The sequence below is a fragment of the Camelus bactrianus genome, chromosome 16, assembly GCF_048773025.1.
Source record: "Camelus bactrianus isolate YW-2024 breed Bactrian camel chromosome 16, ASM4877302v1, whole genome shotgun sequence".
Classification (NCBI taxonomy): domain Eukaryota; kingdom Metazoa; phylum Chordata; class Mammalia; order Artiodactyla; family Camelidae; genus Camelus; species Camelus bactrianus.
In genome coordinates this window covers 49,488,488-49,513,095 of record NC_133554.1, presented here as the reverse complement: position 1 = coordinate 49,513,095, position 24,608 = coordinate 49,488,488, and the positions used below count along the sequence as shown (strand labels likewise).

The 24,608-nt window shown below is 50.7% G+C and overlaps 1 protein-coding gene across 9 annotated transcripts in view; it reads left to right on the top strand.

The window, feature by feature from the left end:
* RGS9 (regulator of G protein signaling 9) overlaps positions 1-22,686 on the top strand; it is a 112,645-nt gene extending 89,959 nt beyond the window's left edge. For all 9 annotated transcript variants that reach the window (XM_074343528.1, XM_074343526.1, XM_074343529.1 and 6 more), the window contains 7 exons: positions 151-266; positions 3,726-3,813; positions 5,785-5,923; positions 9,124-9,209; positions 11,525-11,642; positions 20,418-20,887; positions 22,213-22,686. In XM_074343528.1, coding sequence (XP_074199629.1) covers positions 151-266; positions 3,726-3,813; positions 5,785-5,923; positions 9,124-9,209; positions 11,525-11,642; positions 20,418-20,887; positions 22,213-22,360 — 1,165 coding nt within the window. In that variant the 3' untranslated portion in view covers positions 22,361-22,686. The remainder of the gene's footprint in view (positions 1-150; positions 267-3,725; positions 3,814-5,784; positions 5,924-9,123; positions 9,210-11,524; positions 11,643-20,417; positions 20,888-22,212) is intronic.
* The last annotated feature ends 1,922 nt before the right edge of the window (positions 22,687-24,608 follow it).

Here is a 24,608-nt window from a genome sequence, read left to right as displayed (position 1 = left end):
GTTGTTTGTGCTGGGACGGGGGGAGAGGGGAGGATGGGGTCGCGTCCTGGGCCGTGGGACTAACGGAGGTGAGTGGGGTGAAGGCCCCCGCCTGGCGCAGCCCCTCCTCCCGCTGAGTGTCTGGAGCGCTTATGGTGCTTGTCCTCGCAGGGTGGAGATCCCAACCAAGATGCGGGTGGAGCGGTGGGCCTTCAACTTCAGCGAGTTGATCCGAGACCCCAAGGGGCGGCAGAGCTTCCAGTACTTTCTCAAGAAAGAATTCAGTGGTGGGTTTCTAATTTTCTTCAATAAAATATTTCCTTTTAGGAACACTCCTGCAGTATCCAGCCTTCGGTTCCGAGCATTGCTGGGCATGTGTTTCTATAGCTCTGACTCTTAACAGGAGCTCCCTGGACCCATCCTTTCCACCGGTTCCAAGGGGCCCCAGAGTTGGGGGAAATTGCTTCTGCTCACAGAATCCACATTAGCGTTACTCACATTTCCAAGGCTCCATGCCCTCCACTGGCCTCACTCGCTCACTCCCACCCCTGGGTCACCTGCCCACAGGCTCCTGTGTCTCCTGCGCTTGGGGCAGACCCTCAGGGAAACCTGACAAGAGCTCAGGCCAGAGAGCAAGCTCCCTTTGTCTCATGGCCTGGGGGTGTTTTAAAACATGTTTGCCTGGATCCCATCCCCAGAGGTTCCTTTTTTAATTGGTTTGGGGTGGAATCTCTGAAGTTTTGAGAACTCACTGAGATGATTCTAACGTGTGGCCGCTGTCTCAGCTCCGGGTCGCTACCTCCTTAGAGGGTGAGGATTTGATTGGAAGGGGTGGGGTCACACTTATAGCCCAGCTCGGGACGTCTTATGATTGGGAGCACCTGCAGCTTCTTAAATATGCTGCCCCGTGGAAACATCTGGGAAAGGCAAAGACCAAATTAGGACCGATTTTGTTACGTTGGGCATCCCACTGGCTCAACCACCTTCCCTGAAATATTTACTTTTATGGGATTCTGTTGCTCGTGTACCGAGTGCCCAGCCACGGAGAGCATCGCATTGGAGCCCTGACACTTCCTCTCCAAGACTACTTGTCTGTGAGGTTGCACCTGAAAACTAACCCACGGGACATCCCATTATCCTGTTTGACTGCTTGATGCAGCGCATTACATTATAATATGGATTCTTGAAAATCCCCTTTTTCCAATTAAGCCTAATTGCCATGATACAGTAAAACCCAGAACAGACGGGTGGGAGAAGGGAAGTGCACAGGCCAGAAGCAACTGGTGAATAAGTGGATAGGGTGCCATCTCGTGGCCAGATGACAAACTACACCCTGAGCTTGTCTCACCCACGCATTACTTAGAGAGAATCCATCTGAAAGATTTCCCTGCGTCATTCAAAAATTACTATTGGGGATCTCCTGACAGGATTCCAGGGACTTCAGGGATGAACAGAACCCACAAACAATCAGTTCACTTAATTAAGGTTTTTTTTTTTTTTTTTTTAAATTGAGAAATACTTCCCATGCCATAAATTCACATACCATGTAATTCACAAACCATAATCCACATACCCTTTAAAGTGTACGGGTCAGTGGTTTTTTAGTATATTCACCGAGTTGCTCAACAGTCACCACTATGTAATTCCAGGACATTTTCACCACCTCAGAAACTCCTAGTCCACAGAAGTCATTTCCTTTTCCTCTGCTCCCTGCTCCCCCCACCCCCACCCACAGCCCCAGGGAACTTTCTGTTTTCATAGATTTGCCTATTCTGGACATTTCATATAAATGGAGTCACACAAAATGTGGCTTTCTGTCTCCTTTCACTTGGCGTAGTATTTTCAAGTCCATTCCTGTCGGAGCATGTAACATTCCTTCTTTTTATGGCCAAATAACACTCCAGTGTGCGGATGGATATACCCCATTTTGTTCATCCACTCCTCAGGTGGTGGACATTTGGATTGTTTCAACTTTTTGGCTATTATGAGTAGTGCTGCCGTGAACATTCACGTACACATTTTTGTGTGCTCATTTAATTTTTTTTTTACGACGGTGAAACACTCATAACATAAAACGTAATCGTTTTAACCATTCAGTGAAATTGACATCGTTGTGCAACCATCACCACCATCCATCTCCAGAACTTTCGAAAAATCATCCCAAACTGAAACTCTGTCCCCATGAAACACTAACTTCCCAGCCCCCTGGAAACCACCATCCCACTTTCTGTTTCTGTGAATTTGACTACACTAGGGACCGCTGTAAGTGGAATCTTACTTTTGTGTCTGGCTTGTTAGTCACTTAGCACGATGTCTTCAGGGTTCGTCTGCCTTGTAGCGTCTGCAAGAACTTCAGTCCTTTTTAAGGCTGAGTAATATTCATTGTGTGTATGCACCACATTTTGTTTATCTATTCATCTGCTTATAAACATTGTGGTTGTTTCCACCTTTTGACTATTGTGAATAATTACTCATTTAATTTTACGCCTAAGCAAGTAACTGCCTTTTTGCCCTGGGCAAGCTGGTTTATATGGTGTGTGATGTAAGACCAGTGGCTGGCACTTAAGAGCATCGCTGGCCTGGTTACTCATGCCTGTGGTCTCAGTCCTAAGAAGACCTTGAATTTTATGCTGGCGAGGAAGGATCTCTATGGAGTTATGGGGAAGGGTCACCTAGCTTGGAATTGTGCAGACTTTTCTAGTCTGAAGTGCCTGGGAGCCTTTCAAAGAATACTCTGAATGGAGAGGGGGCGTGGTCTTATCCATTTCCCCACACAGTGGCAGTCTGTGGTTCACCCACACATGTGCACACACACGCACACACGTATACACACACACATGCATGCACACACGCACACACACGCACACATAGGCTCTTGCTCTCCCACTGCTGTGACTATGTTTTCTCAGGCAAAAATTGCCACCTGGGATGACTGTACCTAGGTGTTCACACTACTTCCGGGTGCTGGGGAGAACTGGTTAGAGAAATTCAAGTTGGAAAGAAATGAGGGACCTGGAGGCATCTGGCTTTCTTCTGGGACCAGAGAACAGAGCCTCTCTGGCTCAGGTGACCCTTTGTTAAGTCCCGCAGTGGCCAGGCCTTCCCGGAGAGTCAGTCCGTCAGCATTGCTGCTTGAGCGGCGTCTCTGTAAGGACCTTTGGCTGGAATATGCCCAGCGAGGGGCTCTAAAAGATGGGGTCTCTGCACACGAAGGAGGCAGAAGTCACGTGTGGTCACTGAACATGAGCAACGTCAGCAGGGCCCTTCATGAAGGAAACCTGGAGTGAAGCAACGCCTGCTTCCAGGTCGAGTCCTGCGTGAACTTGCTCGTGCCGCACCTGCTGCAGCCACATTCTAGGGCAGAAAAGGAATGTGGCAGCCCCTGGGGGTGGACGTGAGCTCTGGCTCGTGCGCCGTTGGGGGAAGGCGCAGGTTCACAGCAGACACATACGGCTGCGGAGGCCGCAGACCAGGTGTGCCAGCCTGGTTCACTGCAGAGAACACGGAGGTGCCCTTGCTCAGTTAACAACCCTCTCCCGGGCCCTGGAAGGAAGATGGGGCTCCTTCTCCCAGGAGTGTCTTGTCCAGCCTTGCCTCGTGCCTCAGCTCGTTGTGCAGAGGGAAGACAGTCACTGCGCCGGGAATGGCGTCTGTCCCAGCTGACCCGTTTCTCTTCTTTCTTCTTTTCTTCTGCCACCCGTTTCCCGTCTGGCTTTCATCGGCGTGGACCTCCCCTCCCCGTGCAGGGGAGAATCTGGGATTCTGGGAAGCTTGTGAGGATCTGAAGTATGGAGATCAGTCCAAAGTCAAGGAGAAAGCGGAGGAGATTTACAAGTGAGGACCAGCCAGCTTGTGGGAGAAGCCTCCTCTGGGGCCTGGGGCTCCCCGGACCCCGACCATGCGTTTGAGGTCGGAGACTGAACCGGAGGCACCACCCGCCTCGTGTCCGCGTGTGTGCATCAGTCACTGCGCCTCGTGCTGGAAACACCTCCCACTGCTCTGGGAGGTGGGGGGAGGGGATTCCTCGGAAGAAAGCCTGGTGAGGCGTGAGTGATTCTCCGGCTCTGAGGGGAATGTGCTTAGGAGTTAAAAAAGCAAGCGGCCCTGAATTACAGTGTGAAGGGCTTTGACTGAAGTCCCTTAGGTCTTGTGTGTGTGTGTGTGTGTGTGTGTGTTAGAGAGAGAAAGAGAGAGAAAGGAGATAATAGGTGAGATGGGAACCCGATTCCCAGGTCGTCTTAGAGAAGTGAGGACCATGAAGGGAAGGGAGGGTCCCCGGAGGGTCTGGGACAGGGAGATCGGCTGGCGCACAAGTGTGGCACATCTTTTATTCTGCACTTAATGGCTCTGTAAGTCTGTCCCTCTCCAGGTCTGCATCTCCTCCCAGAACCCCAAGAACCGAGGGTTCCAGTCCAACAGGGCTTGTCCTGGCCAGGCGGAGCGGGGAGGGGACGTCCAATGAGACCGCCAGGGCTGCTGAGGTGCAGAGCTGCGGGAATCGGCACCCGTCCCCTCCTCGCCCTGGCGTGGAGGGTGCCTTGTCTGATGTGATCGCATCCCTGCTGGTGCTTCTCTCTGCGCTGGCCAGAGTGGACACTAGTCTTGGGCTCTGTGGGCCCAGCGTGTTTCGTTCTTACTCACCAGCCGAGCTGTGGTTCCCAGTCCCCAAGCTGAGTTGGAGCCAGCCCTCCGTGGCCATCAGACTGTGGTGCTGAGCTTGGGGCAGCTGGCCAGACTGGCCCCTCCCCTCTGAGTGCTTATCCGTTTGAATGAATGGACTCAGACCATCCCAGTTTTCAGAGAGATGCTAACAACGTGGAAGGGATGATCTTGGGGCCCCACTCCTCAAACCAAGAGGCTCCTGGACTTTCTTTAAATGTACCCACCTCGTCCCACGGCGTGGGGACTCTGCACACTAGGAGAAATGGGGGTGAGGGAGGGATGGTCCGTCCATGAAGTTTCCGTGACACCCTTCCCCAGAACAGCGGTACCCAGTGGCCTCACACACAGCCACACACTCATCACTCCAGAACTCCAGAATTTCAGAACTCTTCGCCCCCCAACTTTGTGTCAGCTTCCTTCCTCCTGGGCTCCCCTGCCACACAAATCTTAGTCTGAATTCCAGACTCTTAATGCAGAGCCTGGGATTGTGGCAAAATATCCACATAAGGGTTTCTAGCCCCTCAACGACTCAGAGCAGGCTTCCAGGGCTGGAAATTCCAGGTGGAGCCGCAGGACACACAAAGTGTGGCTGAGTTTGGATTCTCGCTGGGGCCCCTGGTGAGGGTGCCCGGGTCGTTGGATTCGGGTTCTGGGAATGCGGGCTGCCTCCCCTCTCAGCATTAGAGACTTATCCCCAGACACGCCTAGCCGGGGCCAGGGGAGAGCAGAGCGGAACACCTGTCTGAAGGTGTCTTAGCCTGGTTCCAGGTGAGCCCTGGATCCTAGCACATAAGGAGGCAGAATTTACGAAGTTGGAGGCTGGATTTGTCATTCTAGAGGCTAGGGCCTCACCCAGCTTGGGGCTACCCCACCCACTCTTTGCTCTCTCCCCTAGAGGCTGGGAACACCAACGTTAAATACGTATTCACGTTCCCAGGGCTGGCGGGGCTGTTTACTTGCTTCTGGGAAATGTTGCTTGACAACCGGTGCAAATTCTTTACTGTCTCCTAAAAAAGGGCCGCGTTCATCCTGGGTGGCCCGAGTCATGTCTGTCACTCACTCACTCCCCAGCAGCTGTGAAGTCTTTGTTAACTGACTTGGTTTGGCTACTTGTGCTAACATCCCCCCCGCCTCCCGTCTCAGGCTGTTCCTGGCCCCGGGAGCAAGACGGTGGATAAACATAGACGGCAAGACCATGGACATCACGGTCAAGGGGCTGAAGCATCCTCACCGCTACGTGCTCGATGCGGCGCAGACCCACATTTACATGCTCATGAAGAAGGTAGGTGGGGTCTGTGCTGAGCATACGTGGGGGCCGGGAAGCCCTTCCCTGCCCAGATACCTGGACGGTTCTTTAGATACGGGGGAAGGGGAGCTCATATATGGTTACTGCTTTGCTGGTGTTGGGAATGCAGAATTGTTGCCGCCGTCTTCCTGTCCACGGCGCTGGCCCCTCCTCATGCTCTCAAGCTCTCTGGCCGGGGAGGACCACCTGCAAGGGCTGTGTGTCTTCATGTGGTTTCTCACTCTGCCGTGGGGGTGCAGGCAGTAATGACATTGGTAATGGTAGGATTGCCATAATGGTTGTTCTTGATTAGGGACTTGGAGGTGCAGTCACTGTGCAAAGTGCAGAATTTTGTACCCAAGGACAACAAAGTGGACCCCAAGTCTCTAGAGTCTGAGAGTTTGCCCAAGGTCTCACCAGAAGTGGAGCTGGGGTTTCAACTCGGGTCTACGTGAGCCCAAAGGCCAAGCTTTTAGTCTCTGCTGTGGATTGGTGGTGCTTCTGGTGGCCTTGGCCCTAAGCACCTGTAACACATGGTAGGGGGTGTGAGGATTTAGTATCTGAAAGAGACAGACTAGGTGTGGTTATGGTAAAAGCCTTTGAGAATTCAGACTGCCTTCTGGATTATTAATAAAAAGCAAACTTGGTGGAATTTTCAGGGAGTTGTTAAAAAAAGGTAAAGGGAACATGGAAGAGAATCAGTCACTTTCTTAAGAAATTAGAATTTGGGGCTGAGAGGTGGCCTAGGAGAAGCTGTCTGGTTTGGTTGTGAGGGGGTGCCATGCCCAGCAAGACTTCCCTGGGTAGCTTCACCTTCTTGTGACGGTAGTTATTTCTTTGATGGTAAAACATCTCTAGGAACTTCATTATATCATGTAGGCTTGTGTAAGTGACGGACTTTTATTAGCTTCCCTCATTTATGTATTTCTGTTTAGTCTTTTATGTGGGTTATGTTATAAAATTTTTTAAACTTTACTTTTAAAATATGTAATAGTTTCTGATTTTTACCAAGCTAGAACAGCCTTTTTTTTTCTTTTTCATCATTTGTTTTTCATCAGTGGGGTTTCTCTGTGTTTATCCTACAAGAAGATTCACAGCAGGGCTTCTTTAATAATGAATTTTAAAATGCATTTTGATTCTTAAACATGGGGCTTTCATACAGCCTTGCAGGGAGACCCCCCAGGGAGGCCAGCTACTAGCCAGAACAGAACAGAGTCGCGGGTAACTTAAGAAAAGAACACTGTCTATGCTCATAGCGCTTTGTGTCACTACAGGTAAAATCAACATGACCCGTGTTTCCATAATCCCTACTCCTCTGCTGTCTCCTAGTTCTCCTTGCATTTTTTTCTTTTCTTACTCTTTTTTTAAATTGAACTATAGTTGATTTACAATATTTTGTTAATCCTAGGTGTACAGTAAAGTGAGTCAGTTTTATGTTCATATATCTGTGTGTGTGAATATATATATATATATATATATATATATATATATATATATATATATATATTCTTTTTCAGATTCTTTTTCATTATAGAATATTTCAAGATACTGAATATAGTTCCCTGTTCTACATAGTAGGAATTTGTTGTTTATCTATTTGATGTATAGTGGCGTGTATCTGTTAATCCCATACTCCTAATTTATCCCTCTGCCCCACTTTTGCCCTTTGGTAACTGTAAGTTTGTTTTCTGTGTCTGTGAATCTGTCTCTGTTTTGTAAATCAGTTCATTTGTATTATTTTTTAGATTCCACATGTAAGCGATATCATATAGTATTTGTCTTTCTCCGTGTGACTTATTTCACTTGGTGTGATAATCTTTAGGTCCCTCCATGTTGCTGCAAAGGGCAATGCTTCATTCTTTTTTATGGCTGAGTAATATTCCACTGTGTGTGTATATCTATATATCTATATACTCCTCTTTATCCAGTCATCTGTCGATGGACATTTAGGTTGCTTCCATGTCCTAGCTATTGTAAATAGAGCTGCTATGAACATTAGGATGCATGTATCTTTTCGACTTAGAGTTTCCATCTTTTCCAGATAAATGCCCAGGAGTGGGATTACTGGATCATGTGGTAACTCTATTTTTAGTTTTTTTAAGGGACCTCCATACTACTCTTCACTGTGGCTGCACCAAATTGCATTTCTGCCAACAGTGTAGGAGGGTTCTCTTTTCTCCACACCCTCTCCAGTATTTGTTATTATAGATTATATGTAATTACTATATATGGATTATTATATCTCTATACAGATTGTATAGGCTTTTTGATGATGGCCCTTCTGACCAGTGTGAGGTGGCACCTCATTGTAGTTTTGATTTGCATTTCTCTGATAATTAGTGATGTTGAGCATCTTCTCAGTGCCCATTGGCCATCTATGTGTCTTCTTTGAAACGCTCTCTATTTAGATCTTCTGCCCATAGTTCTCATAGCTTTTACTACTACAACTTAGTCTTTAGAAAGGTGCTGTTTCAATAAATTAAAAAAAAATCTTAATTGGTTGTTGAGAAATTTTCACATTTGTTTCTGTGTGCTTTGTCCCATATTTGTTGTCACTAGAGTTTCCAGTTGGCTTGGAGGTTGCAGGCATTTAGGAAGCAACTTCTCTGAATCTGACCAGGGTCCTGGGAAGTAGACACACAAGAGGAGTCTGAGACTGGGTTTTTTTTTTTTTTTTTTTTTTTTTTGGTTTGGTTTGATTTTTGTATTTTTTTTGCCTTTACACTCAAATTCAGGGCAGAAGGGGTTGTTCGTGGGCTTGGAGTGGGAGGTGCTGGGTGGGAGAGAGGTTGGGGGCAGGTGCCCTCTGTTTCATGCGCACTTGACTGGAGAAGCCCCGAGTTTCTGTGTGGGTGGCTGCAGACCGCGGTTCTCCAGCAGCAAGTGTGGCACCGTCACCTGGAGGCTTGTTAAGACTCGGCGTATCCCACCGCCAGGGTTTCCGATTCAGCAGGACTGGGGTGCCTGAGAATGTGCACTGCCAGCAGGTGGCCAGGTGAAATGGATGCTGCTGGCCTGGGGACCACACTTGGGAACCGTTGCTTGAGAGCCACACCGGAATGCCTTTCACACAAGGATACAGAGTCTCTTAACTTTGCCATCTCACTGCCGAGGGAAGGCTGGAAAACCAGCAAATTTATTCGTTTGATTTGACACTTTCTCTCTCGTAATTACTGTTTTTCCCTTGTTCCCGCTAGGACTCTTACGCTCGCTATTTAAAATCCCCAATCTATAAGGAAATGCTGGCCAAAGCGATTGAGCCTCAGGAAACCACCAAGAAGAGGCAAGTGGAAGGGGCTGCAACTGCTCGCTGCCTGCTGTTCTGTTTACAGAGAAATGAGGGTCTCCTTCAGCCAAATGGCTATGATCAGGGTACTCGCTGGATGAAAATACTGGGCACTGGGAAGTATTTCTTAGGGTATGATTTGCCTCATTGGCTCCATAATGCCCTGAAATCAGGCTCGCAAGATGTACATAGTAATTACTGCCAGTAAGTTTTGTTCCCCTAATACTAGTTTGAAACAGGTTTGACTAGCAGATGGGATAGTTACCTTTATCACAAATGAAAGCATCTCACTGAGTTTTTTTGTTTTGTTTTGTTTTGTTTTTTGCAGCAAGAGGAGGTAATTAGGTTTATTTACTTATTTATTTTCAGTGGAGGTCCTGGGGATTGAACCCAGGACCCTGTGCATGCTAGGCGTGCTCTCTACCACTGAGCTATACCCTCCCCCTGCCATTGGTCTTTTAATTGCTGCAATTCATTTAGCTATGCCCTGGTATCCTTGTAATGGCCTAAGACCTTGGAGATTGCACCCCAAGAGAAACGGTGCACTACTACGGGAAGTGAACAGGGACACTTCAGGCATTCTTGCTGTGTCCAGGGGGGACCATCCTTTATCAAGTCCCTCAGTTACTGCGCTCATTCTCATCTTCCTCACCTGAAGAGCCCTTGGGCAAAGGACGAAGTGTTCAGAGGGGGCAGTTTGAACACTTTTTATTGAAGGAGGGGGAAGAAAACTCTACAGGGACTGAAGATCCAAAAGAGTAACCAACTGACAGCTTGAACAAAGACTTGGGACTTCGCTGAGGCTTTCCCAGCGCCAGTGCGTGTCCTGTCCGCTCCCCACCTCCGCCCCGTTAGTAGACGTTCCCCTGTTTGCTGGCTCAGCCCACGCTGGGCTCTTTTCCAGCGTCTCCAGTCAATTCAAAAGAGGGGTGGTTGGACCAGAGCCTTTATCAAAGGAGCTTAAAAAAAAAACACCCAACTTGGTTCCATTCTTGAGGATAATGGCTGTGTTATAAAAGGAGAGAAAGGAGGCCTTTGTGGTGCTATTCTTCTAGGTTTACAGGGTAAGGAAGGAGTTCAGTGTCCCTGGGGACTTGAAAGCATCTTCTTTAAGCTGCAAGGAAGGCCCATAATAGCTCCAGAAGTCCTGCCAGAAAGTAGTGGGGAAAGGAGGGGAGTCTCGTACGTCTCTCTCCAGAGATCTTTTTTGGTTGGCACCGACCTGAGGAATCAGCTGGGGTCTTTTGCGGGGCACCCCGGGTGCTCTGAGAGCCGGGGTGGCACGAGACCGCAGGCGTAGAGCTTGGCTGTGGGGTGGGGTGACGCTGTCACCGCTGCTGGGAGGGAGAGTGCACGTGGGACTGCTTCTGGAACGAGGGACGCTCGGCCTGTGACTCTGCACGGGTGGCAGAGGGTGTGAGTTTGTCCCGTGACGCGCAGGCGTGAGACAATGTACAACGCTTATTTTTTCCAGAACAAGTTAAATCAAGCCTCAAGCAGGCAGGGCTGGTGGGAGACCCAGTCTCAGGCGTGGCTTACTGATAGGGGAGCCCTCTTCCTCGCTAGGGTAGACACATAAGTTCTAGGGGCTTATGTGGTCCTGAAATTTGGGGACGTCCTGGGGTTGAAGTCTACCCTTGGGGCTGAGATGCTTATTTTCCAAGCCTGCTCACCATCGCCTGCATCACCTGGAGCTTTGTCCTGGCCCCCAAGGCTGTGACAGAGAGAGTTTGGTGTCGGGAATCCATGTTTGGCTTTGGTAGAGGGTTCCGACTTGTCCAGTGCCTGCGCACAGTACCGCCAGCTCACCCACCCTCCCCAGGCCCCTTGCCCTTTTCTGTGCCTGCCCAGCCTAGCTCGTGGGCAGCCCAGCTCTTTCCTTCCTTCCCAGAACCTTGGCTTTTGCAAACAAATGCTCCAATTCTCCCTTGAGGCAAGAACCCTTGGGCTTCCAGCATCCAAAGCCTCCTTGTCCCTTTCAGGAAGAGCCTCCAGGAAGTTAAGTTGACACACTGATTTCTAAACACTGTAGAAGGCAGTCTGTGCTCGGTCCCATCTGAGCAGTCTTCCTTGTGCCTAAGCCTGAAATTTGATGGCAGCGGGTACTCACTCTGGTCCCATCCTCCCAGAGGGGAGAAAAGAGCTCAGGTCTGAAGGTCCCCCTTGAGGCTCCCCGGGAGGATGAGGGAACAAGTCTAGGGTCTGATCCCCCAGCCCCGGCCTCACCTCCCACCGGGTGGGGTGTACCAGGTCACTGTTGAGCAAGCAAGCACGTGGCTTTCTGCTAATGCCAGTCCTGTCCTTCCTTTCAGCTCGAGCCTCCTGTTCATGCGGCGTCACCTGCGCTCCAGCCCCAGCCCTGTCATCCTCAGGCAGCTGGAAGAGGAGGCCAAGGCTCGAGAAGCAGCCAACACGGTGGACATCACCCAGGTCATGAGCAAGCTGGACCGCAGGAGCCAGCTCAGAAAAGAGCTGCCTCCCAAATAAATCCATACTTGGTCTCCCCCTGGGGGTGAGGGCGGGGGCGGGGCCAGCAGAGAGAGGCAGAGTCTGGAGGGCTCATTCCTCTTCTGTGGGGTGGTGGACTAGCCAGGCCACCCTCTGATTCCTCTGACTTCCATTCCCAGGCTCCCTCCTCCCACCACAACCCCCCACAGGGCCGGGTCGCATGGTAGGGGAGGGCCCCGACTCAGTGGCTGTGAGATGGCCTGTCGCACCCTAGGGAGTTCCTGGGGTGAGAACCAGAGAGAATAGGCTGCTTTGTGTACAACCATTGGCTTTGGAAAATTAATGAGAAGGTCTCTCTTCACCTCCAGGGCATAGTTCTTTCAGGCATGTTTGTTTCCAGTAGCTTAATGGTGCTCCTCATCCCGTCTCCCCAGTTCAGACTCTGCTTCTAAAGCAGCCGGGGGTCCCTCCGAGGGGCTGGCTGCAGGGCCCCGCTGCAGACACACTTCCCGGGCTCCTGTCACACCTGCCTGGGAATTTCTGTTGAGCGTGTTTAGTCCCAATTATCAGGGGTTGGTGGCCTCTCTCCTTCCCTCTTGCCTCCCCACCCCCTTTTTACATGATGCTAGGAGAATTCATAGCTTGTAGGAACGAAGGACTCAGGTCACAGGCGTCCAGAGCATTCAAGGTGAAATGGCCTGCTGGGAGCATCTTTTTGGATAAAGGACAAAGGTGCTGATGTCTTCATTCGTGGCAGGAGGGATGGTGGAGGTCTGTGACATTTCCAAAATGAATCAGAGTCAAAGATAATACTCTTTGGGCTGTTGTCTAGATGTGGTGCTTCCTCCTCTGTAGTTTTAGATCAGGCCAGCCTGTGGTCAGGGCGGGTGGGGATGGGGTGGGGGTGGCCAGGACAGTTCCATATCCGACCTTGGAGGCCTAGAAGGTAATTCTAGAAGTTGGATTTGCCCCTGTATGTCTGTATAGTAATGCAAAGGAGATAAAACAAGTCAATGACCAAGGGATTGACCTTATGCATCGAGAAGACTCGTTCAACACTTTAACTGAGCACCTACTATGTACCAGGCATTGGTGAATAACATAGTCATGGCCCCTGCCTCATGGAGCTTAGGTCTAGGACTGACAAAAAATAATGAAGCCAACCGTATCAGGCAGCCATTGCTGTGTAACAAACAACCACAAAACTAGAGTGGTATACCAGAATAAGTGTTTCTGGCTTATGCACATAGGGTCATCTCTGTGGCTCTGTGTCTCTTGGTGGGGCTCCCTCCTATGCCTGGTAGGGGTTGACCCAGGCCAGGATGAGTGGAATGATTCTGTTCATGTGTCTCTTATCCTTCAACAACCCTAGGCTGATCCTGTGATGGTGGTAGAATTGCAAGGGAGTAAATGGGAACACATAAGGTTCTTGAGATGAAGGTTTGGAACTGGTGCCTCATCTTATTAACCAAAGCAAATCACAAATCCAGCCTAGAATCATGGATAGGGAAATTGATTCTACCTCTCTAGTGAGAGAAATTTCAAAGTCCTATGGCAAAAGACAAGGAGTCAGGGAAGGCTGAAGAACTGAGACCATCATTGCAATCAGAAGGTCAAACAAATATATGATAAAATCTGGAGAAGGTGCTTTAAAGGAAATGGATATGGTGCTGTGACAGGGAAGATTAGGGGTGTGTAGACTAAGGAGGGCTCTCTGAGGTGATGACAGATGAGCAGAGGATGAAAAAGAGCTGACCATACAAGGAGTTTGGGCTGGGCAGGAAGAGCTTTCCAGGCAGAGGGAGCTGCATGAGCCAAAGCCCAGAAGTGGGAAATGGCTCAGAGTGGACTGAAAGGCCAGATGAATGGAGCCTAGTGGACCAGGGGGGGAATGGTACAAGATGAGCTTAGAGAAGTGGGAAGGCCAGGCCAAGGAGGACTTTCTAGGCTGTTGTAAGGAGTTTGAGGCTCTTGGTTTCATGTTAGCAAAATGATTTTATTACTCTCCCCGTTTTCCCTAGTCATAGACTAGTTTACACTCTGAAAGAGTAACTAGAGAGTTCATCTCTTTTTTGAAGAATGTTGGACTTCTCCAACTCAGGGAGGGAACCCCAAGCAGAAATTTCAGGTAATGAACCCTTGTAAACTGAGTATCTCACTCACCATTTGGAGTCTAATGCCTGAGATCTAGATCTGTAGAAACAAGTATTACGTGGGTGGATGGGTGAATGGATGGATGGATGGGTGGGTGGGTGGATGAGTGGAAAGAGCCCTGGATTTGGAGAATGCCTCCTAGGCTCTGGTCCTCATTCTACCATGAACCATATGGTCTTGACCAAGTCACTTCACCTCTCTGCTTTCTGATTTGTGAAATGAGGGGTTGGGACCAGATTCATGCTTCTCAAACCAGACTCGGTGAATTTCAGGAAGATACCCAGCCTGGAGCAAAAGTTATACTTGAAGATTTGGAATGGGAGGAAAGTTAGATAATTCTTAAAATTTCACATGAAAACAATCATGAATATATTATGAATTAGACTGCAAGATGTACATGAATTTTTTAAGATAAAATTTGAGACATCAAAGACATCTCTTGCTTGGCTGTGGCAGATTGAGGCTTTGCCCTCAGACTCCCAGGAGAACATAGTTCCCTGGCTCTCCTGCTGTTTGGCCTACTTCCATGGGAAAGTTTGAGAAACATGAAACTAGAGGTATTTGCCATCCCTCCTAGTTACCCTACGTGAGCTGAGATTACACACTTAGCAAAATGGGGATGGGGATGGTGGGAGTGTCGAAGTAAGTCATAAATTCTTCAGGGCACAAACTACGTCTTGTTCAGTTTTGATTTAACCCATCCCATCCTCCAACAGACTCCCAGGCGCTCTGTGTCAGACACATAGTAGGTATACCAAACTTATTGATGGAAACCTTCTCAACATCAGACACACAGGATCCCACAATCTAAGGAGAGGCACAGGCATGCCAAGCAGTAGGTTATCATTCTTTATTAGATGGATGAATAATTAAGTGCTTCAACATTACTCATCTAAAGGCAGGGAGGTGATAAATGGCTTCCCTTCTAGATAGCAGGAGCTACAGTCTACAAATGTATTTTATTTTATTTATTTTTCATTATTGAAGTATAGTGGATTTGCAATATTACATTAGTTGCAGGTGCACAACATAGTGGTTCAATATTTTTATAGATTATACTCCATTTATAGTTATTGTAAAATATGGACTGCATTCCCTGTGCTGTATACTATGTCCTTGTATCTTATTTATTGTATACCTAGTAATGTGTACCTCTTAATCCCCTCCACAGATGTATTTTAAATCCCTGTTTTGTGTGAGAGCAGGTGGTGGTACTCAGTGGTTCTAGGACAGAGATGCAAAAATGGACAAGATGTTCTCTTTCCCTCAGCCCTCAAGGGGCTGACAAGGGTGCATAGATGCCAACAGCCACAACATGAGACAGAACATGATGGAGGCTGGATGGTGTAGAGCACATGCAACGTGCTAGGAGAGCACAGAGATGGGGCAGATTTGTTTGACCTGGGGGATCGAGGGAGAATCTGCCAGAAAATTCTCATGTTTTGTAGGAAAGGAGCCACAGGTCCCTGCCCAGTTTTGAGGTTTTGTGGAAGTGTCTGCTTCTAGACTTCAGCCGGTGGCCCCTGCTCTCCTGATAGCTTTGTTTCTAGGTATCAAACATAATAGTAGCCCCACAGGGCCCATTTGAATCTCAAATAACATAAAAAATAGTATTTATTTGGACAATGTTATTGTTACATTGAAATCATTATGATATTCTCTTGTTATGCCTTGTACTGAGTCACCGTCTTAATTCCTTACTGCTATGTGTTAAACAGCTTGAGTTTCTCTCCCCATGGTGGTGTATATCTTATGCTAGAGTATAAGGTATGCTATAAGTTACCAGGATTCCCTTGGTAGAATTTCATTTTCAAGCTTGGCTTTTAGAGAAAATACTGCTTTTGCTGTGAGGGCTGCATGGAAGTACAAGGACTCAGGACAAGAAAATGCAAGTAGAGTGCTTAGGAAAATGCCTGGCGTACAAGTGTTCAGTAATGCTAGCTGCTGTGATCATCATCACAACCATTATTATTACCATCACCATCACTGCCATCCTACTGTCATCCTCACCATCACCATCCTCATCAGTACCACCATCACCGTCATCATCACCACTATCATCACTATCACCACCATCATCCTCACCATCCTCATCAGTATCACCATCACCATCATCATCACCACTATCATCACCATCACCACCATCATCCTCACCACCACCATCCTCATTAGTACCACCATCACTGTCATTGTCACCACTATCATCACCATCACCACCATCATCCTCATTAGTACCACCATCACTGTCATTGTCACCACTATCATCATCATCACCACCATCATCCTCACCACCACCATCCTCATTAGTACCACCATCACCGTCATCATCACCACTATCATCACCATCACCACCATCACCCTCACCATCCTCATCAGTATCACCATCACCATCCTCATCACCATCACCACCATCACCATCCTCATCAGTACCACCATCACTGTCATCATCACCACTATCATCACCATCACCACCATCACCGTCACCATCATCATCACCCTCACCATCCCTAGTAGCTTCCTGGTCTTAAAGTAAGCTTGTGTTTTCTTGCATCTGTCAGTGTTGCCCAGAAGAGTGATTCATTATTCTTTATTATTCAGGGCATTTCCTGAGGTGCATTTAAAGCATCATTGACCCAAACCATCTTACTTCTCTTCACGCTCAGAGTCGGACTCCCCAGGGACCATTAGGATATATTTGAGGGGAGGGAAGCGGGGTGTTGATGTCATGTCATCTGTCTGCAGCTCCCATGAGAGGGCTGAGCAGTAACAGTACAGTGACTGGTCAATCCATTGGTCCCAAGTTTCACGGCTGAAGTGAGGGTCCGTTCAAAATGGGAAGGTCTCATGCTGGGCTGTGACAGATGAAACGACTGGTAGGAGAGATGGTGTGTTCACCCATGTGGATTTTTTTCTCCAAGGGGCCAACTTCGCTCTTTCGCTTTTGGGGGCAGTGGGGCAGTGGGGAGAGGAAGAGGGGGCTGGAAGCGGGGATGGTTCACTGCATGCTGAGCCGGAATGCAGCCCTCGGCTCCTGCCTGCTCCCAGGAAGTGGGAGTTCAGGGGGCCACAAGGGCTCCTTCAAATTCTCAGCCAGCTTCTGGACAGGAAGTGAATTGCATCTCTGTGCCACCTGCTTTGCCTTTCATTAAAAAGCCTTGATTGTGTTCTCATGGCCACTACCCTGCTCCATTTCAAGCTCCTTCCCCAGCTCTCCTGGTTCCCTTGCATAATAAAGCAGCAGCACAAAGCCAAGCCGGGCTCTCCTTCACTGTGTCTGTGTGTGTCATTTCTTTGTGCCGTGTGCCTTGCACGCCACTGCTTCGCTGCCACATGCTGATAGTGGGCGTGGCCTCCAAGCGGGGGGCGGGGTCTCCAAGCACAAGCCCCAGGCCCCTGTGGGAGAGGCCAGGGTCATGGTGGGAGGGGGTAGAAAAGGCCTCTTGCTTGGAGTGTCCAGGGCTATTTGCCCAGAAGAAAGGACCTTCTCGGGCCAAGTAAGTGAAGCAGGATGGTGGCCGCCTTCCCTACCTGTCCTGTCATTCATCCTGGAAAAAAGAAGGTGCTGGGGGAGGCGTGAGGTGGGGAGGAGGGCACTGAATTGGGTGGGGGATGCAGGTGGCTCATCCTGTCACAAAGCTGTATAATCTTGATCAAGTGGCATCATCTCCATGAGCTTCTGTTTTCTCATCTGTAAAGTGCGGATTAGAACAGGCGTTTATCACATGTTCTGAGTAAGTGGGCTTTAAGTTAATGAGCTGGGGCTGGGGGTGTCCTCAGTCAACTTGTTGAGGGAGGAGAACTTTGATGCCTCCTGTCTCTCTCCCCTAGTTTGCTGTTTCAGCCCACTCCCCAGGACCCCAAGTCCTGTCCAGATCCCCCAGGCAATGGGAGAATCAGTAGAAAAAGCAAGGGCTTTGGGGTGACTCGCACCTGGGATCAGATTCTTGTTTGGCCACTGTATTCGTTTTCGATTGCCACGTGACAAATCAGCACAAACATCTATTAAGTTCACGGTTGGCCAGGTGAGACCTGGCTGGGTTCTCTGCTCAGGACACACAGTCAAGGGGTCACCGGGCTGTCTGTGTTCTTACCTGGAGGCTCCTGGAAATAATCTGCTTCCAGCCTTCTGCAAGTTGTTGGAAGGATTCAGTTTCTTGCTATAGGACTGAGGGCCCCCCCCTTTTCTTTTTTCGGTTGGTTGGTAGCCGAGGGCTGCTCTCAGCTTCTCGAAGCTGCCCGAATTCTTTGCCACATGCTCCTACCCTCCATCTTCAAAGTCAACAATGGAGAACTTCCTCACTGAATTTTTATCATGCTTCAAACCTGACTTCTGTCTCTGGCCTCTAGACTCAGCTTTAAAGGGATCACGTGATGCAGTCAAGCTCACCCAGGTAACTTTTGTAAGTTACCTAACGCCATGTCACATAGCCTGGCCATGGGGGTGACTCTCCCTGACGTTTACAGTGCACACCCATCCTGAAGGAATGGGACAGGAATCTTGGTGGCCACGTTAGAGTTCTACATTCCACAGTCACTGCTTTCTTGGGAGAGCCTGGGGGATGGTAATGAACCTCTCTGGGTCTCAATATTCGGTTCTCTAAAATGGGGTGATTATAGATTCAAAGAACATAGCACGTAGTAGATCTTAATAAATTATAGGGCCATACTCTTTCACTAAACATCGACTCCCAAATCCTTAACCAGGGCCTAGCCTCCCCCACTATTGGTATTATTGTTCTTTGCAGACTTTGTCCTAAATGGGGGACACGTGTCCCTGGAGGTGTTAGAAGCACAGTGCTGAGCTCCTCAAACTTACTGGGCAGAAGAACCAAGCAGTGTCCTCGGGTGTCTGTGAGAAGATGCTTTCCTGAGTCGCACCCCCTGCGAGTCTCCTTCACTGGGGCTGGGGTGCGGCTGGGATCTACATTTATAACAGGCACCCTGGGTGCTTCTCACCTGCAGGAGCCCTGAGCCATCCAGGTAGCGTTACACATGCAAACTATGGAGCCAGCGAACCTGGTTTCAAAGCCTGCCCAGCGTTCCCAGCATTCCTGGGGCTTGGCTCTTGGAAGCATTAGTTTTCTCACCTGTGAAATGGGCATAATAATAGTTAGCTGCCTCACTGAGTGGCTCTGGGAGGTAAATGCAATAATCCTCACAAAGGGCTCAGCCCAGAACCTCACGTGGGTTTGCTGAATTCCCGGTGCATGTTACCAATAATAGTGACGATACTATGAAACCCCGTGGCCTCAGGTGTGGGCCTCAGCTCGGGTGTGGCAGCCTGTCTGAGCAGTGGAGCAGAATCAGTGGCTCTGAGCTGCTGTTTCAGAACAGGATCTCACTTGAACTTCAGGGAGCTGGTGGGAGAGAATGGAGGCCACCCCCCTGTCCCCCACAACAAAGCCCTCTGTGGCCACCTGGCCTTGCTTTTCCTCCCAGGGCTGTTCTTGGATGTGCCCGCCCTTCCCTCTTTGGGTCGGGACTGGCCGCACTCCTCTGAAGCTAGCTGCCCCCAGCTCCGCGCGCAGAGCTGCCCTCCTTCGACCCCAGGGCGGTGCCCAGGCCCCGGCGGCAGGCAGCTCCCTCTGAGCGGGATGTCTGGGTGGCTGTGGCATTTCAAAGAAGGTTTGTTTTGCCCTGAAGTCATTTCCGAGTCTCTTGGACACAGTGTTGGTCCAACTGTCCCGGGGGGGTCCCCCGCCCCACCAGGACCAACCAGTACATCCTCCAGATCTGTTCACACGGGGCTTTGATGTGGCATGTGGCCACGGCAGGCCTTTGGGAGGAGACGAGAAACCAAGTCCAAGAGAGGTGAGGGCGGAGAGCCTCCCTTTAAATTCCAGTTTTAACTTCCTCTGTCAGCCCAGACCTAGCTCTCTCGGGCTCCTTCAGCTGAAACACGCCTGGTCCCACACTCCTTCCGCAGCGCACCAGGACCCGGGCCACCATGGCCCAGAGACGTTGACGTATGTCCTCTTTCTCCACCAAGTAACCTCCTCACCCCCTGTTTCCTGCCTGCTTCTCCGTGGCTAGTCCAGGTTTCGCGGCTGTGCCTGCGGGAGGCACTGGAAAGTGCGGGGCCGGGCCATCCCCGAGGTGTGGTCAGTGTGGACGTGGTCAGGGATCAGGACGAGGCGGGTGGTCTCTGGCCTGGGAGTCAGCGCAAGCATGGCGAGGGCTCCTTCTGCTCTGTTAAAAGAGTTTTAAAGGCCTCCAGTCCTTAGGTGGCACCAAGGACAAGGACAGACGGGTGAGATGGGGTGGGGTGGGTACTCAGCATGGCTCCCTTGGGGCAGAGTTGGTGGGCGATTGGCCACACCCCAGCAGCCCAGGCCTGGAAGAAGGCCAGTCGGTGCCCTGGAATGCAACTGCCCGGCTCTGGGGACGTGACCAAGGCTTGGGACAGGCAGAGCCCTTAGCGGGACGCCTGTGTATGACTGTGCCATTGTCTTGGGTGGCATGGGGCATCCTTCTCACATCCCAGGGAAGCAGCCATACCTGGCCTGTTCTCCGGGCACTGGAAGGGGCTAAGTTAGCCGAGGGCAGCCAACGGATGGGGGACCAGCCACGCACTCACCCTGAACTCTCTTTCCTTCTCTGCAGCCGGGCCAGCACACGGCTCCCAGCCCCCACCTGGCCGTGTACACCGGGACCTGCGTGCCCCCTTCCCCTTCCAGCCCCTTCTCGCCTCAGTGCCGCTCCCCCAGGAGGCCCTTCCCCTCGCCCTGCCGCTTCATCCGCCGGCCCAGCACCATCTGCCCCTCACCCATCAGAGTGGCATTGGAGAGCTCCTCGGGCTTGGAGCAGAAGGGGGAAGCCAGCGGATCCGGCGCTGGCCACGGGCCCTCGGATGCTGAGACCAGCGAGACCTCCAGGGACCGGCCCCGGCCCCGGGCCCCTCCCCAGGCCCGCATGTCTCTGTCCTTCAGCAGGTTTCTGAGACGTGGCTGTTTGGCCTCGCCAGTCTTTGCCAGGCTGTCACCCAAGTGCCCTGCTGTGTCCCATGGGAAGGTGCAGCCCCTGGGGGATGTGGGCCAGCAGCTGCCACGGCTGAAATCCAGGAGGGTAACAAAGTAAGAAGAGAGGAGAGTGTGTGTGTGTGTGTGTGCGCACGTGCACGGATGTCTGTTGAAGATCGAGGCTCTGTGATGCAAATGTGGTGATCTAGAGCTGGGCCCTGGCTAAGGAGGATTCTGGGAGAGCAGACGCCTCTGATGGGCCATTGAAACCCCTTGGCCACTGGAGAGTTTCCAAAAACTCAGTGCTGCCCTCCCCTGTCTTCCTGAGGAAAAGAAGGGTGTCTTTCTTTTCCATCTTTTTTCCCTCTTCTATGCATTTCCACCCACCCTGCCCCCGCCAAGAACGTTAGTCTAATGACTCCATCGCATTTTTAAAGGTCAGCCGTGGAACCACAGGAGGTGGATGCAGCGGGGGCGGTTCTGGGGCTCCAGCACACTCTCCCCTGCCTTAGGCGCCCTCGCCTCCCCCACCCGCTCCTGCACACACCTGCACAGTTGCTCAGAAGGGCCGGCAGCGATCCTGACAGTGCCCAGGCTCTGTCCAGGGGTGGCGTCTCTAAGCTCCGCTGTGGGTGACGCTGCCAGCCTGACCTCTGAGACCCCCAGTGTCCCGAGGCAGCTCTCTGGGTGCAGAACAGAGGCTCTGAGGGGCACTTGATAACTCCTGGACCAGTGGCAGAAAGAAAAGTTGTAGTCAATGCAAAACAACGAGTCAGCCCCCACCTTTATTTTGTTTGAGGGGAAACCGTGGGGGGGGGCACCCCTGCACCAACTAGCGTGCGACTGTGTTTGACCCTGCCTGGTCCTGGAGAAAGAGGGCGCCTTGCTGAGGTCTTGGGTTGCCATGGATACCCAAGTCCACGGCCTCTGCTGTGCAGATGGGGACAGCGGGGAGGGAGCGGAGGTTACTGCTCCTCTCCTGTCTGTGGCAGCTGGGGAAGGGGGTAGGGTGTCGGGATCCAGGGTGAACTGGCCTTGCTGAGCGAATGTTCTAGCTCTGTGGCCACAGCTGTGCTGCACATACAGGCTTGGGGCTTTTTAAAAGCTCTTCCCTCAGCAGCCACCACTTCATCAGAAGGCAGTTTAAAGGGCAGAGGATTAAGTCTCAGTATGTTTTCTCGGGACATCCTGAATTCATCAAAACCGTGAAAACTCAAGTCCCTTGAAAATGAAAATAAACCATTTTCTGAATTACCCATAACTCAGCAGGAAAATAAGAGTCTCCATCCCCAATGAAAAGGATTGGCCAAGCCCATGGCTGCACCCACGGCTTTTGGCAAATCGCACCTGTGTTCACTTTTCTTTAGGGATGTCAGGGTGGGCTGGGGATGAGGTGACCCTCCTGTCCCCACACACTTGCTTTCCTCTTCTGCCTGAAGCTTTTTCCAGATCAAAATGGATGTGCCAACGGGGAGCGGGACCTGCCTGATGGACTCGGAGGACGCCGGGACAGGAGAACGGGGTGACCAGGCCATAAAGGAGGTCATCTGCCCCTGGGAGAGCCTGGCCGAGGGGAAAGCGGGCTGAGCCCTGGACCTTGGACTGGGAATTTGTTCCCACAGACTTGGCTGGATGGGGCCACGGGGCATGCTTACTTGGGAACCAATGTGCATTAAGATCACTTTTGAGGGTTGGAGAGACAGGATGGGGTGGATTATGGAAAAGAGGGCTCTGGCTGGGCTCCCAATGGCCAAGTCCTTCTCTTTCCCCCGACCTCTCCTCCCTTGGTCAGAAGAAAGTCATGTGAACCAGAGGACTTTACTTACTGCCTTAACTCCAATGAAAGGTTAACTTGTAAAAGTGTTTTTGGATTGGAATGTGAGTGTGGTTTTATTAGCTATTTATGAGATCAACTCATGTCTTCTTGGTTTTTTCTGGACAAAGGAACTGAATCTCTTCCAAGAACTCCCTCCCCGTCTAAATTGGTTTGTGCATGATGCGTTCATCAACAGAGATCCCCAGGGGGAAGCCCCAGGGTGTGGCATCCCACAAGAAGAGAGGACTGGGGAAAGGCATCTTTCTAGAATGCCAGGTGTGTTTTTCAGATCCACCAAGAAGCAGAGGCCAGGATGGGATTAGGGGGAACACCTGTGAAGAATCAAGGGTGGGAACTGGAGAAGGAGGTCAGTGAGGGCTTTCAGACCATGGCACGGGGCTGACCTCTGGGGAAGGAGTGGGCACGTCTGAGACCAAGAAGGTTTTGTCCAGGCTGCTGGGGTGTCCTTGAGCCTGTATCTTGGGAGAACGGATCTGCATAGTACTCCCACCGTGCAAGGTCACTGGCTGGGAGCACCTGTGGGCATCCTGGCCCTGGCATGGATGTGCTGGGGGCCTCAGTCCATTGCCCCCTGAGCACGCATTTTCACATCTGCCGTACCAGTGCAGTAGGTGCTTCTGGAGGTTTGGGCCTTGGTGTGCCCCTCCCACCTCCTCTTCTGTTACTCACTCAACAAGCGTTTATTGAGCCCCTCCTATGTGCCAGGCACTGTGCTGGGTCCTGGAGATGCTGCTGTGACGTCTTGCTTCTTGAGATGCGTCTAGACTGGTGGTTCTCAGTCAGGGCACAGCTTTGTCCCCAGGAGACATTAGCAGTGTCTGGAGACATTTTTGGTTGCCAAGACTGGGGCAGGGAGTGTTGCTACTGGCATCTAGTGGGTAGAGGCCAGAAACGCTGCTGAACATCCTACCATGCACAGGACAGCCCCTCCCCCTCCACATCAAAAGACTGTCTGGTCTAAAATCTCAGTGCCACTGCGGAGAAACCCTGGAAGAGCGGTTACAGGTCACACCCTGTGTGGCTGGGCATGTGCCCTTGTCACTGGTTTCTGTCCAAAGCCCTGAAGCATTGCCCCAAAGGGTCCCACTGGGACCATATTTGGATTGGATGGTGGGTTGAGATTAAGGGTTACGTGGTGAATAAAACATTTCTCACGAGTTGCATGGAAAGTCCTCTTAGGAAAAAAAAATTTAAGTGGTTTGCAAAACCACTTATTATGCTTCTCACCTTTAATCCTTAGCTTCGTCAGAATTCAATGAGCAGGTAAGAGGCCCTCACCTGCTTTTAATCCGGGACAATTTACCTCATTTAGCCCATAAATATTAGGGGTGCTGCGCCATGTCTCTGCACGCATCTCCAGGTGAATGGTGGATGGGTACCCGGGTGTTTGGCCAAGCCTGGACCCACTGACCCTGCAGGGAAACACAGATGCTTCACCGCTGAAACACAGATGCTTCATTTCAGATTCTACAGAATCCACTCCTTCAGGCTCACAGGAGTCACTCCCTTCGGGGAAAGGAAACTTTTCTCCCAGAGAGTAAGCAAAATTCAGCCAGATCTTTCTTGGAAGGTGAGCAGGCCAATTAGTTTGATGTCTATGCTTGCAAAGCTGGTCTAAAATGAGGTTAAAGGCAAATCCATACCCCACCAGCAGCCAGGGTGTCTGGAAAATAAGGAGAATTTCAAGAATTTCAAGGCTGGACTTGCAAATTCATGTTACGGGGCTCGACTCCTAAGCCCCTGGGGTCCTACAGAGAAATCAAGCCCACATGAATCCCCAGCATCAATGACTGAAGGCTGCAGGATTCAGCGGTTGGACTAGGTGACGCCCAGTGACAAGTGCAGTAACAACTCCAGATGGAGGGCAGTGGTTCAAACATGAAGGAGCTTCTGTTTCTGTCACATAATTATTGAAAGGCAGGAGGCAGCCCAGGGTGAGCAGACCGCTCGGAAGAGAGGAAATCCAGGGACCGATATGTTTTTATCTTGCTGCCCCAC